A 14,359-nucleotide genomic window follows, 5' to 3' on the forward strand; every position below is an offset into this window, starting at 1 on the left:
ATGGGTAGAAATAACATTTTTTAAAGAGAAATGCTAAAATAACATCTTGTTTAGCTTTCCCTTAGTATGAAAAACGAGGAAAAAAACAAAAACAAAAACACCACCTTTTCTATTTTTAACTCCCCACTTAGCTACTGGGATGGAGTTGCGTTTATAGTATAGCGTTGAATAAAAAATAAACAAGAAAAGAATGGGACTACAGTGAATTTGCCTAACGTTTTAATTGTTTTTTTACATCAATAAATGATTACAAATGGTACTTGGAGACCAGAACCTCACAATTTTTCAAAGCAAGGGCTGTCTGCCTCGTCGCTGGATGAAAAGTCACGTGACCTCTTAGGGAGATATTTTGTCGGATTACGTGTTGGAGCATGATTGGGTTCTCATCTAGTGGTCTCCTAGCGGAGCCTCTCCTAATCAGCCTAATAAAGGTATCGCCATCGCCATCGTCATCGTCGTCGTCGTCGTCGTCATCATCAATCATAGTCTCCTTTTCCTCTACTAATAATTACAACACGGAGCAAAAGCCACCAAAACCCAGAGAAGAAATAATTAAAAGTGCAGCCATTTTTATTCATTGTAAGCTTTTTCTTAAGAGAAGAAATGGCTCTCTGTGCTGCTTCGATCTCCCATAATAACACTCCACGCATTCTCTCCTCTTCTTCAAATACATTTTCTCAGCTCAACAACCAGAAGAAGATCTCTGCTTCTCCTCATTTCTCCCTTTTATCGCTTACTCCTCGCTCTTCTCTCTCCAGGTTCCTTTTCTTGTTTTTATTTTAATTCAGATACGTCCATTTTTCCTCATTATTTTACAATGCCGCTCTTCTTCATTCCTGATACGTTATTAAGTTTTTTTTTTTTTTTTTAAAAGCGTTCAACAACGTTGTATTCTTTTTCTCTTCTTCTTTAAATGCTCAAATTTTATTTTATTTATTTGTTCATCATTGTATTCTGGGTTTTGAATGTTTTTTTGTTCTTCTCATTTTCCTGAAGATTTCTGTGTTCCTTTTATTTCAGGAGTAGTTTTGTTTCCCAGTGGGGAAGAAGGGAGCCTTACTCTTTGCACGGCCATGTCTCGTGTTCGGTTAAAGGTTCGTTACCTCTTCTTTTCTCTACGTTGGGTTTAGAATCTTATTTCCTTTCTTTTTAGCTGATTGGTACGATGGGGTTACTTGGCATTCCGTGTCTTAGCTGTTTTGCTGGATGAATCCAAGGAAAAGCTTCACCTTCCGAAAGGTGATATGTGGTCGGTTCATAAGTTTGGTGGCACGTGTGTGGGAAGCTGGGAGAGAATTAAGAATGTAGCACAAATTATTGTTCAGGATAGCTCAGAGGGGAAATTGGTGGTTGTATCGGCGATGTCCAAGGTGACAGATATGATGTATGATCTCATAGACAAGGCGCAATCACGGGATGGTTCCTATGTATCTGCTGTTGATGCTGTTTTTGAAAAGCACAAATTAACAGCTATGGATCTTCTTGATGGTGATGATCTTGCTAGTTTTTTGTCCCGGTTGCATCATGATATTAATAACCTCAAAGCCATGCTTCGTGCAATATACATAGGTATCGGACTGCTCTCTCTTTACATGCATGCATGTATATGATCAGGTGTTGAAATGGATTAAATCTCTTCTTTCTTATGCAACTAGTAAATTGCAATATCTGATTTTGTTTATATTTTTTCAGCAACTCTTTATTTTATTTTATCTTCAATCCATGTTGATATGAAGTGCTTTTCTGTTTTCCTGTCATATCTGGCTTTCTACTGCAGTTTTGCCTCTGACAGCTTTCTCCTTTCATGTGTTGCAGCTGGTCATGCAACCGAGTCCTTTTCTGACTTTGTTGTAGGACATGGGGAGTTGTGGTCTGCCCAGTTGTTGTCATACGTTGTTAGAAAGGTTCAGTGGTTATTTGCTCATTGCCATGAAGAATACCTGCCAATTGTAACTCTCACAGTTTATCTGATTTATTGTTAGGTTATTGTTTTCTCGTGCAGAACGGGCTAGATTGTGAATGGATGGATACAAGAGAAGTGCTTATAGTAAATCCCTCTGGTTCTAATCAAGTTGATCCTGATTTTGTGGAGTCTGAAAAAAGACTTGAAGAATGGTTCTCTCGACATCCATCAAAGACAATAGTTGCGACTGGTTTCATAGCCAGTACGCAACAAAATATTCCCACAACATTGAAGCGGGATGGAAGTGACTTCTCTGCAGCTATAATGGGTGCCTTGGTGAGGGCTCGCCAAGTCACAATTTGGACAGATGTTGATGGGGTATACAGTGCAGACCCCAGAAAAGGTTTGTTCTTGGTTTATTTACACTTGTTTTTTTTTTTTGCCCTGTACAAGGTTCTACCCTACTGCTGAACTATCTAGTGGAGACCATTCAGATTGTGGAGAATGGCCTCATATAACTTTTGAGAGGAAACCAGTGATGAGATTGGATTGTAATGCTGAAAGATTCATTTCCCTTTTCATCTGCAGTTAGTGAGGCTGTAATACTAAGGACATTGTCTTACCAAGAGGCCTGGGAAATGGTGAACTTCACCACTCTTCTCGTACCTGTCAATGCTGAACTATCTAACTGCATGTTTCTAAGTTTATATTTGTGTGGATTTGCAGTCCTATTTTGGGGCAAATGTCTTACATCCTCGCACTATTATGCCTGTGATGCGATATGATATCCCCATTTTGATAAGGAATGTTTTTAACCTCCCTGCTCCCGGGACGATGATCTGCCGGCCTGCTGAGAATGAAGATGGCCAGAAATTGGAGTCGCTTGTCAAAGGTTTTGCAACTATTGACAATGTGGCTCTTGTGAATGTTGAGGGGTGAGGCATTTCTTGGTGATTTCGTATTCATTGATTTCATGTTGTATTCATTTTTTTCTCCCGTTTTATGTTTACTCTTCCGTTGGCAGAACTGGAATGGCTGGTGTTCCTGGTACAGCTAGTGCCATTTTTGGTGCTGTGAAAGATGTGGGAGCTAATGTCATTGTTATATCCCAGGTACTCTTTATCCCCTGGTTTCAGAGTGGTGTTTTTCTCAGATAACATTTATGCAAAGTGACTGGATTTCATGCAGGCTAGTAGCGAGCATTCTGTATGCTTTGCTGTACCTGAGAAGGAAGTAGCAGCTGTTGCTGAGGCTTTGAAGTCTAGATTTCATGAAGCTTTGAATGCTGGACGTCTTTCCCAGGTTCTGTTTAGATTGAACTAAAATTCAACATAAACAGTACCAAGTCTATGAATCTTTATGATTTCACTGTCGTCTTAGTTTTTCCATTAAATTCTTTTTATCTGTTTTTGGTTTATCATATTTTACGGGAATTGTGGAAGTTCACGTGTCATGACATTTTTGGTAAAACTATTCGTGTCTGGAGAACAGCCATACTCGAAAACAGCCAACATTATCTTATTTCAGTTTCAAAACTTGAGCTCTTGGACTTTTGAAATCTGATATGAGTTTTTTTGTTTTGAATATGATCTGTTCCTGTCTTATGCACTGATCTAATAATAATTTGCTTCATGCCAATTTAATTTACTGTCACAGCTACGTTTTTCTGAGCTTGTTCTCTGATATGTGGACTCTTGGTTTGGAGCTCTATTCCTGTAGTTTGCTTTCTCAATGGCGGAGCATATTATCTTTTTTCACTCTCTAATGTATTGGAATCATATTTTCCCACTTCATTGTTTTCTCAAAATCACTCTTCAGGTTGCAGTCATTCCAAATTGTAGCATTTTAGCAGCTGTTGGCCAGAAAATGGCCAGCACACATGGAGTCAGTGCAACTCTTTTCAATGCTCTGGCCAAGGTAAAATCATTTATATATATATTTATTGAGATGAGTAGTCTGGATGCTCAACGTCTTTATACTTTCAATATTATGTCTTCTTATTTATTTATTTTTGCTATTTTCTTCTGATACAAGTATGAAATGTTTTTGCAATGCAGGCTAATATTAATGTCCGTGCCATAGCTCAAGGTTGCTCTGAATACAATATTACAGTTGTTATCAAGCGTGGAGATTGTATAAGAGCTTTAAGAGCTGTCCACTCGAGATTTTATCTCTCGAAAACCACGATAGCAATGGGAATCATAGGACCTGGTTTGATTGGTGCCACATTACTAGACCAGCTTAGAGATCAGGTGTGTATTTGGATGCTGATATAACTTTTATTTTTCTTTCATATGTCAGTAATTATGGAATAATTAATGTTTGAATGTGAACATTAATGGATCCATTATCTTTTGCAACTATGATAGAGTTAATAGCGGTTGATCTAAAGTAGCATGACTTTAAAAATTTGTAATAGAGGTAAAATACAATGGGAATGCTGTTTCTTATCATTCAACTGTCATCTATTTAAATAAGAATGTGGTACTTGATCAACATTTAGAAGTTTGTTTTGTGTTTTCTTGCTCACGCTAGTACTACTAATGATGAGTTAATGCTATATGAGTGCCCAAAATGCACTTTGCATGGTGTGTCGATGGTGACTTTCACCAAAAGAAGATTTAAGGCTATTGGATGTCTATCTTGTTTTTTCTTGTTCTACTTGGAACGAGGACTGCATTTCATACAGGTCTTTTTATTTCTTCCCATAAAAACAAACCTTCCCCAAAGTGTTTGCTTACATAAATCATGTTGCAAAATGTACTTTGCAACATAGCAAATTAAGCAGTAAATACCATGTTGTGTGTCAATACTTTCACCAAAATAAGATTTAATGCTATTGGAGGTCTATCTTATTCTTTCTTGTTCTACTTAAACGAGAACTGCATTTCATAGACAGGTCTTTTTATTTCTTCCCATAAAAACCAACCTTCCCCAAAGTTTTTGCTTACATAAATCATGTTCAAGTTCTGGTTCAATCTAGGATTTATTATTACTCGAATTCTTATGACGTTACATTAAAAATAAATGAAAGTTTTATTTCCCAAGTCTGTATGTCATGACCTCTGAACTAGGCACCGAAAGGTTTCAGTAAAGCTTGAATAAATGAGCATCAGGTTCCAAGAACTGTTCCCGACCACTGATACTTGCACCCTTGACGTTGGAAGCCATGCTGTGGCTTGCAAAATGGGTAGACAGCATTTTGAGAACATTACCTAATGGAGTAATGCATATATTTTATTCTTTTTTAACTAGGTATTGTTATTATTCTAAATGCTATATCAGTCTGAACATGTTATGAAATTTCTTTTGGCAGGCAGCAGTCCTTAAGGAAGATTTTAACATTGATTTGCGTGTTATGGGAATCACTGGCTCGAGAACAATGTTTTTGAATGATGTGTAAGTCTTAAGAATTACATCAGATTCCTGCCCGTATGATACTGTCTATTACCTTTTCTTTCTGAGTTCCTGTTGAAGGCAACATGACTACCGTTCTTCCTGATACAAAAAATAATGTGTTTAATTCATAGATGTAAAGTGATCAGAAGTCCTATGAACAACTATTGGTTAGGATGTGGCACATTTTTATCAAATAGCATAACTAAAACTTCTGCAACAAAATGCTAAACTAATAAACAAACAAACAAAAGATCATTCTCTTCAATTTCCTTTGCATATGATGTATTGTAAGTGAAAGACCATACCTAAACCTGAAGAGCAAGCATCTAGAATTCCGAGGTTTAAGAGGCTTTATGTTGTCAACTAATCTAATGCTGAAAGGAGGGGAGGGAGTTCGATTAGCACTCAACAACTCATTCATTTAGCAACTCTCTTTCAAAAGCACTCGACACATTTAGCATATCGATAGAATTAGGGCCTTTTAATTGGCGTCCAAAATGTCCTCTCTTAAAGGGATGAAAAATACCAATTTAGTTGAATCAGGGCAATTCGTATTGGGATTTACATAATGCTTGTTCCTTCATATTCTTTATTTAAAACAAAAAGAACAACCATACTTAACTAATATACTCCTAAAAATTGTCCTACATAGACAAGATGTCATACTCATTATCCTTAATTGGACATCATAAAAAAATCCACTTCGAATAACTCAAGTTCTCATTTTCAATCAAAACACAAAATTGACTATGATAGCCCTCTTAAGTTGACAAAAGCTAACACCAACTACATAGATTAGTTGCATTATTTTTCCATTCTTCAGAATTGGTGGCTTAACTTTATAACTAAAATTCCTGAGACAAAAGGACAAGATGATTCCTTCTGGAAGATAATTTGTCCATAGGTATTGCTGTATTGACATGGTTGTTCAATTTGTTGGCATCAGTGCATTGTTACTAGGGTGGGTTTGCGTTCCCGCGCTTCTAAACCAAAACATGACATGTTTTCTTCTTTATCCAACGCTATCACACACCTTATTAACAATACCTAAACCTGTCCTAAAATTTAGGATAGGTTGGTACACCCAGTTCATTTGGTTGTTCCCATTTCCCACTCTTGCTAGAAGCAGAACTCAACCCTTGCTAACAGTATATAACTGAAATTCATAGTTTACACGCTCCCTTCCTCGGAGATTTTGTGTTTAGAAATATCCAAAAGTTGTTGAATTTGAGAGCTATAGATTCATCTGGTTGGATGATTTGCACCTTTACAGATCATTAATTTGTTTTCTGTTTGGGGACAACCGTAATGCTTTTTGGTAACAGTCATGTAAAGTTATGTTTGTATATTCATTAAGCTCATTAGTTTCTGGCTGCAGTGGAATTGACTTGTCAAGATGGAGAGAACTTGTAAAGGATAAAGGTGAAGTGGCTGACCTGGAGAAATTCAGGCAACATGTGCATGGAAATCATTTTCTCCCAAATACTGTTTTGGTAGACTGTACAGCAGACTCTAATGTTGCAAGTTGTTATCATGATTGGTTGCGAAGAGGAATTCATGTAATCACCCCAAACAAAAAGGCAAATTCAGGACCACTTGATCAGGTAACATGAACTATGTTGGGGTATTGTTGTTGGAGTGTTGCTTCTTGAACTAGTTCCCCATTATTGCACATCGTGTTTCTATTCCAACCTTGGTAGAGATTACATTTCTCTCTCTGTTCCTTTTTTTTTTTTTTTTCTAAACTAAAGTTTTTGAGGTTTGCTACACTTTTTATTCCTGAAGTTGTAGCTCTACATATGGGTGCCTGAGGAAGTTGGTTGGTTTCTCTACTTACTAACTTAACAGGAAAAGTTTGCTTCTCATCAACTATTTGTTAGTCGCTGAACAGTTTGTCACTGCTATGTTTGTCATGCCTTTGTTATCATCTCTCTGCTTATGTCTTTGTCTGCTACATCTGCTCTTCTTGATCTTTTCTTCTATATAAATTCAGTATTTGAAACTGAGAGCTCTTCAAAGGCAATCCTATACACATTACTTTTATGAGGCAACTGTTGGAGCTGGCCTTCCAATTATTAGCACTTTACGAGGTCTCCTTGAAACTGGGGATAAAATACTGCGCATTGAAGGAATTTTCAGGTGAGACTTGTTTTTGCTTAATAGACAGAAACATGAGCACTCAAGAGGCTCTGAATATATTATATTATATAATTCCATCAATTTTTCTTTCAAGTGTCTGTATCAGTGATGTTAAATAATTTCACTTTACATCTTTTACAAGCGTTCTCCCCATTTTGTTATCACAGTGGAACTTTGAGTTATATCTTCAACAATTTCAAAGGCACGCGAGCATTTAGTAACGTAGTGGCAGAAGCAAAGCAGGCAGGATATACTGAACCGGATCCAAGGGATGATCTATCTGGAACAGATGTTGCCAGAAAGGTTCTGTATACCTCATTACATGTGTCAAAGTTTTTAGTTCATGCCCGCTTATTGTCAAATAACTACATCTATTGGATGTTGTTCTTTAAATTTCATATATATGGATGACTTTCTGTCCCATGAGTGATAGAATCAGTCTTGTGAATCTGAGTCATTAGTCAAATATATTGTTGGGTCAATGGATGTCCCATGTTATTTCTTGCCACTAAACCTTGATTGAATTCAGTGGATGGAAATCTTTTAAATGCTGATGTTGTCAGCACCAACTTGCAGTCAGTATGAAGACATGACATGATAGTTGACTAACTGCAACTTTATTGATTGTGAATTGTACTTGTCAGTTCCTCACAGTATATTCAGTTCGTTAAGTGCAGTCATAAACCTGCTGCATTTTACAGGTGATTATTCTGGCAAGAGAATCTGGTTTAAAGTTGGAGCTGTCTGATATCCCTGTTCAAAGTCTTGTCCCTGAACCACTGAGAGTAAGATTCATGTTATGTAAATCATAAACTGGGTTTGCGATACCAGTTTTCCTTCGACATTATGTTTTTAATTTTTGCTTCAGGCTAGCGCATCTGCTGAAGAGTTTATGGAGCAGTTACCACAATATGACAATGAAATGGCTAGGGCAAGACAAGAGGCTGAGGATGCAGGGGATGTGAGTATATCTCAGATGTTTCTGCTTGTTTCTAATTTATTTTTTAACAGAATTCTTTGATTGCCACCTTATCAAACTACAAATTCATAGGAATCCATGTGGATGCTTAAACAAGGAATATAATATGTTGTTTCGTACTTTTATATAAACATCCATGCAAACAAGTTAAATAGTTTTAGCAGATGTTACAGAAAAAGCATACCATTTCCGTGGGTAAATAATGGATATGAGGCATTGTGATGAGGGGGGCGGGGTTGCTTTCCCCCATTGTAATGCCAAATCGTGATTTGCTGTAAAAATAAAAAATATATTTTGGCTTTTCCATAAATTCTGTTAACTTTAGTACTTTGTTGATTATACTATGATTTCTTCCCATTCTAATAGCAAAACCACATTCAACAGAACTTGTTATCAAACACACTTTTTGTGTTTGTAACCACTTTTTCTCAGTTCAAATGCTAACCTTATTCACATTTTCTAAAAGACATTTAGTTATTGGATCATAGAGGAAGGTCCATATATTCTTTTCACAACCATTTATGATAATGGCTTTTGTTCTTCTGATGGCCTAAAACTGAGAGAAATAGTTCAGAAGTGATTCAGCTTATGTGATGTAGCGTAAATCAAGTTTATGGAGAAGGGAATTGTAAAGGGAAGTTCATTATGGATATCAAATTGGGGGGAAAGAACACGAATTTCTTTTGGTCTGGTTCTTTTGGTGGCAAGCATAGCCCTGAAGTTGAGATGTTATTCCCCGCTCCTCTGCTTTTTGAGGGTCAGTGCCACTGAGCCAAAATCCATCCATTAGTGTTAACAGTATCAAGTACTTATGAACTGCGGTGATCTCTGAAATCAAAGATTTTTTTGAATAAGTATGTCATCCTTCCATAATCAATTTGCAAGAAAAATCCCATGGCCACTTTGTGTTGGTTTAGGTGGAGCATGTTTTCTTAAATATTTGTCTTCATATAACGTATTTTTTTATTGTATTTTCTGTTTCCGCTTCTTTGTATGAAAATCCAAAGGTCTTGAGATATGTTGGGGTGGTGGATGCGGAGAGTCAACAAGGGCTTGTTGAGTTGCGAAGATACAAGAAAGGTCACCCTTTTGCACAGCTTGCTGGTTCTGATAACATCATAGCTTTCACAACTACAAGGTATAAAGAACAGCCTCTGATTGTCCGCGGACCTGGTGCTGGGGCTCAAGTGACCGCCGGTGGAATATTCAGTGACATATTGCTACTGGCCTCTTATCTTGGTGCTCCATCATAATAGCATCGTCTTCTTGGTTAGCATTCAATCTTGATACATTTTGCCACTACTTCTTTCCACAGGCCTTAATAATGCTTTTCTTCAAGGGCAGTGCTGGTCATGCTTGAGATGTCGTTATGCATTGTAATTGTTCTCTTAAAATAAGCTTATCTGCGGAAGCTTCAGGGCTAGTATAGTGTGAGCTTAGTTCTGCCAACATATAAATATATGAATGGCCTTTTCTTATTTTCTTGCTCCAGGTCTTGTAGCTCCTGGAGAATGGGAAGTGTTAAATGTAACCTTCCAGAAATGTTCACATTTGATATGATTATGAGATTGCCATTACTTTCGTTCTTGATCCTGTCTGAGCCCCTTGGCAATGTGTAGTTTGTATTTATGGCCACGTGTCTAGTATTGTTGTAGATGAATCATTTATCATTGAACTTTTTGACAATTTCTTTCCCCTTCAAAACAAGCTTTTTTTCTTTTGATTTTATTATAGGATTTCACCACTTATTTCACAATGTTTGTTTTAGGAGCCATACTAAAAAAGTAGCTTTATTTTTTTTAACAACTTATTATCTTTTTTTATCTTTAACCTTAGAATGAAGTCTTCAAGTTTCATTTCTTAGCGTTTATATTTAAAATAGTTTATGAAATCTTTTCAAGATATCGATAATTTTTAAATAATTGTAATCACTTGAAAAGATTCACTTAAAATATACAAGTTTAGCTTGGATATCATACAAGATATCCAAAACTTGGCTTGTAATTGTCTTTGGATCATATTAAAATCCATAAATTTTTCAATCGTGTACTTTTCTATATAAGCATCTTCAATCTTGTACTTTTTATCCAAAGCTTATTATAATACCCTGGCATTTTTTATGTAACTATAAACATCATATAATATATTGTATAATCCATTCGTGATATAGTTATTGCACATAAAATCACTATAATTCTATGTGTTCACAATTGTCACCATTGTATGTCAGATTTCTTATTTGATAACTTTGACACTTTTGCAATCAAGAACTTTATCAAGTTCAAAGTGATTAGAATATAATATTTTTCTACTCATAACTTAATCCATTAAACTTTTCAAGTTTTGCACACTGCACTTTACTAAAGTGCATGGTGAATCATCGCCACCAATGTAATATTTGTCAAAACAATATTGGTTGTAACAAATGTTTCTTGATTTAAAATCATAATAATTCTATATAAATAATAGCAAAGATATGTTAATAAAGATTTGGCTTCTGAAAAAACAAGCAAAATACAAATAATATAAACTTAAATAATCACAAACTATACAAGATTTTATTAATCCCTTTTATATTATTTTAGTTCTTTTATCATGAATCATATTATTATAATTTTGTATAAAAATTAAATGAATTGCATGTATATAAAAACAAGTATAGAGGTTATACTAATAAAAGATATCTAGAAACCTTCTAAAAATTTAAAAAAAATATCATAAAGCTAGATATGGAAGTTAAACAAAGATTATAGATTTAATTGTTTGATTCAAAAAAGTATAATACATATATGAATATAGAAAACTAGATAAAAGTTAAATTTAACTTAAGATTAAAGTTGCTAAAATATGTTTTAATAATTAATCTAGTTTTCATAAGGAATTATAAACATAAAAAACTAATTAAAATAAAGTCTTCTAATTGTTGACTAAATATTATTAATTAATTAAACTAGTGTGCATACAAGTTTACTATCTAAGCATGTAATTTTTTATATAAAGACAAACATGCAATTAAAACTAAATATCATTTGAAGATTTTATCATAAATACTAAGCATATATCCAAACTTGCATAAGAGATTGAAACATAATGCTAGATTATGTACTAAACATATATTGAAGTTATAGTTAAATAAAACTAGTGTAAAATACTTATTTATTGAAGCACTTAAGATTTTATTAGGCTAAAACATTGTTGTTATCAATGATTAATTTGTTATCCTTTAAACTATATTGTTCCTCACTTAGTGCAAATATGATGTTTGCAATAAGTATTTTAAGATTCTCACACTGTTATTTTATTTAGAAGCACTTTTGAACCAGGTCCACAAATCAAAAGAAATTGAATGAGTATCTTTCTAAAAAAAAACTAACCTAAGCTTTATATTGGAATGAAAAAACAAAGCTCAAAAGAAAGAGAATAAGTTGAAAAATAAAGGTGATGAAGAGTTTAGAATCTAAAAAAAAAAAATGTATAAACACTCCTTTTCAGCCCTTTTTTTATAGAAGGTTTTTGAACTAAAGTTGATAAATAATTAATTCTGATAATTCCTTTTATTATGAGCTTTAATTAGCCTGCATAAAACTAGAACTAAACCTGATAGTTTTGGCTTTAAATATGACATTTTTTAGCTAAAAACACTATTTAAAAACTATTATGATTACTAAAAAAAATTGATCATACTGTGTTTATAGGCTAGATATATTGATGATGATGCCAACTCGGAAGGATAAAACTTAGAACCCTCAATCAAGAATTGAAATACTCACCCAATAAAGCTAAAATCATATAGAAAACCCTAACCTAATGATTTCTTAAACCAAAAATCAAAGGTACATGGTTAGAACACCACAAAGCAATCTTTGATAAGTTTTGGAAGTTGAGTGAGGAACTAAAGAAGAAACATACTCATGTTGTTCAATTAGTAATAACAATAAAAGTTATATTTTCAATGTTATTTTAACTACTTATATAATATAAGTTAAAAATTAACCCTAATTAACTAATGGGTCTAAATTAAATCCACATAACTAACTTACTTAAATATAAAACTAAATAAGAATAAAATAATTATAATTAGATACTAGGCTTAAATTAAATCTACATAATTAACTAACTAACTTTCTCTTTTCAAAAGGATTCAACCTTGAATCATCACCTACATAATAAAAAAAACGATTAAAAACATTAAATGTAGCACTAACATTATATTCACTTAGAAGTTTTAACTTTATGCATTGTCATTAATCTATTCAATGACTTGGAATGTACCATACCCTCTAAAATGCAACTTAGATTTTCTATGGTATAGAAATTTTTCCTTCCTTATATGTATCCAAACTCAATCATCAAATTCAACGATAACATGCCTATAACCCGTGTTGATTCTAGATGCATATTGTTCATTTTTTTTTTATTTGTTTTCAAACACTTACAGAGTTTCTTTGCCATTTCAACTTTCTTATTTTTATCAAGATTAACCATTTCATTAACAGGTAAAGACAACAAGTTCAAAGGAGTTAGTAGATTTAGATCATAAATAATTTTAGATAATTAGTGATTAATAGTAGAATGCACACTTTTATTATATGTAAACTCAATAAACATTAAACACTCCTAACTTTTCAAGTTCTTTTGAATGATAATATGCGATAAATTAGTTAAATACATATTCATTACTTCCATTTCACCATCCACTTATGGATGACAAGCAGTTGAAAATAATAATTTAGGTTTAGAATTTCTTTAGTACTGATCTAGCTATAAATCTTTTAACAGTCCCAGTTGCATTTCATTTGATTTTGTACACATGCTTATTTCTAACAATGTTGACATTGTTAGGTTTGGGTACTCGTGTCTGAGTGACATGTTGTATAAATGCATTGATTTCAGCTTTAATTGTTGTATAACCCTCCTCATGTTTGTTTTCTTGAGTAAAACAAGTGGGTTCTAATTGAGTAAAAGATGACAATACTTTTTCTATTGTACCTATGATGTTGTACAAAAAGAGATTTAAAGATGAAGTAATAAGCTAAGAAGAAAAAGCGAAAGAAAGAGAACAAAAAATACAAAGAAGAGAACATTAAGGTTGGAAAAGTCTGCAATTTTGCAAATATTATTCAATTCATAAACAAATGTCTAACATTTAAAAAAGTATGATATAAATATTAAAACCGTAACTAGAACAAACAAATGAGCTCATAGTCTAATAAATAAAATATCTAACAATAACTAAATAGGATATAAATATTAAAACCCTAAATAGAACAAATAATTGAGCTTATAGCCTAATAAATTGAATATCTAACAATAGCTAAATCAAACCCAACAAATAAGTTTAATTAAAAACCTTAACTAAAAGTTCAAATAAATCAAACCAAAAACATAAGCTAAAACTCAATCTCTCCAAGGTCTAGGCTATCCTCCATTGTCTATGATCATACAAGTGCATAAATAATGTCTCAAGTTTGATATCCCCACCAATTCTCTCGGGATTGAAGAAACTCTACCTTGTCGAGTGTAGTTCAAGATGGATCTAATATTGCTCCCAACGATCATGATTAGGCTATTAAATATCTCTTGATAATCCAAGGATAGTCTAAATCTGATCGTTCAACTCATGTACTAAGATTCACTAAAGTTTATCATTGTGGTAAAAAAAAAATATGCATTCAAAATATCATTAATATATTTCTTTTGTGCTAAAGATAAGGATAATGGGGAAGGGGTTTTAAAATGATCATCAAGGATATGTTATTGTGTTTTATATAAATGAGGTTATTTATGTCAAAAGTAGAGCTAATATCAAAGTTTAGTTGTAGTTTAATGATATAATTATTTGATTCAATCATTTGATACACTTTGAATGGTCTGGTACTACTCATTTACAGTTTATAAATGGTTTTCAAAGGATATTGTTCAAGTATAATCTGTATCAT

At 33.6% G+C, this 14,359-nt stretch overlaps 1 protein-coding gene across 1 annotated transcript; it reads left to right on the forward strand.

Moving 5' to 3' along the window:
- Positions 1-301: 301 nt before the first annotated feature.
- On the forward strand, positions 302-10,010 carry LOC118059377 (bifunctional aspartokinase/homoserine dehydrogenase, chloroplastic). The gene is made up of 18 exons (XM_035072225.2): positions 302-758; positions 1,021-1,094; positions 1,195-1,569; positions 1,816-1,904; positions 2,003-2,306; positions 2,492-2,544; positions 2,630-2,838; positions 2,928-3,015; positions 3,092-3,205; positions 3,722-3,820; positions 3,961-4,155; positions 5,220-5,302; positions 6,681-6,906; positions 7,296-7,441; positions 7,609-7,744; positions 8,143-8,226; positions 8,310-8,402; positions 9,428-10,010. Exons 1-18 carry the CDS (start codon positions 604-606, stop codon positions 9,671-9,673), a joined length of 2,769 nt encoding a protein of 922 aa, XP_034928116.1. The 5' UTR covers positions 302-603; the 3' UTR covers positions 9,674-10,010.
- The last annotated feature ends 4,349 nt before the right edge of the window (positions 10,011-14,359 follow it).

Source organism: Populus alba, chromosome 13 (genome assembly GCF_005239225.2).
Source record: "Populus alba chromosome 13, ASM523922v2, whole genome shotgun sequence".
In the NCBI taxonomy this organism is placed as follows: domain Eukaryota; kingdom Viridiplantae; phylum Streptophyta; class Magnoliopsida; order Malpighiales; family Salicaceae; genus Populus; species Populus alba.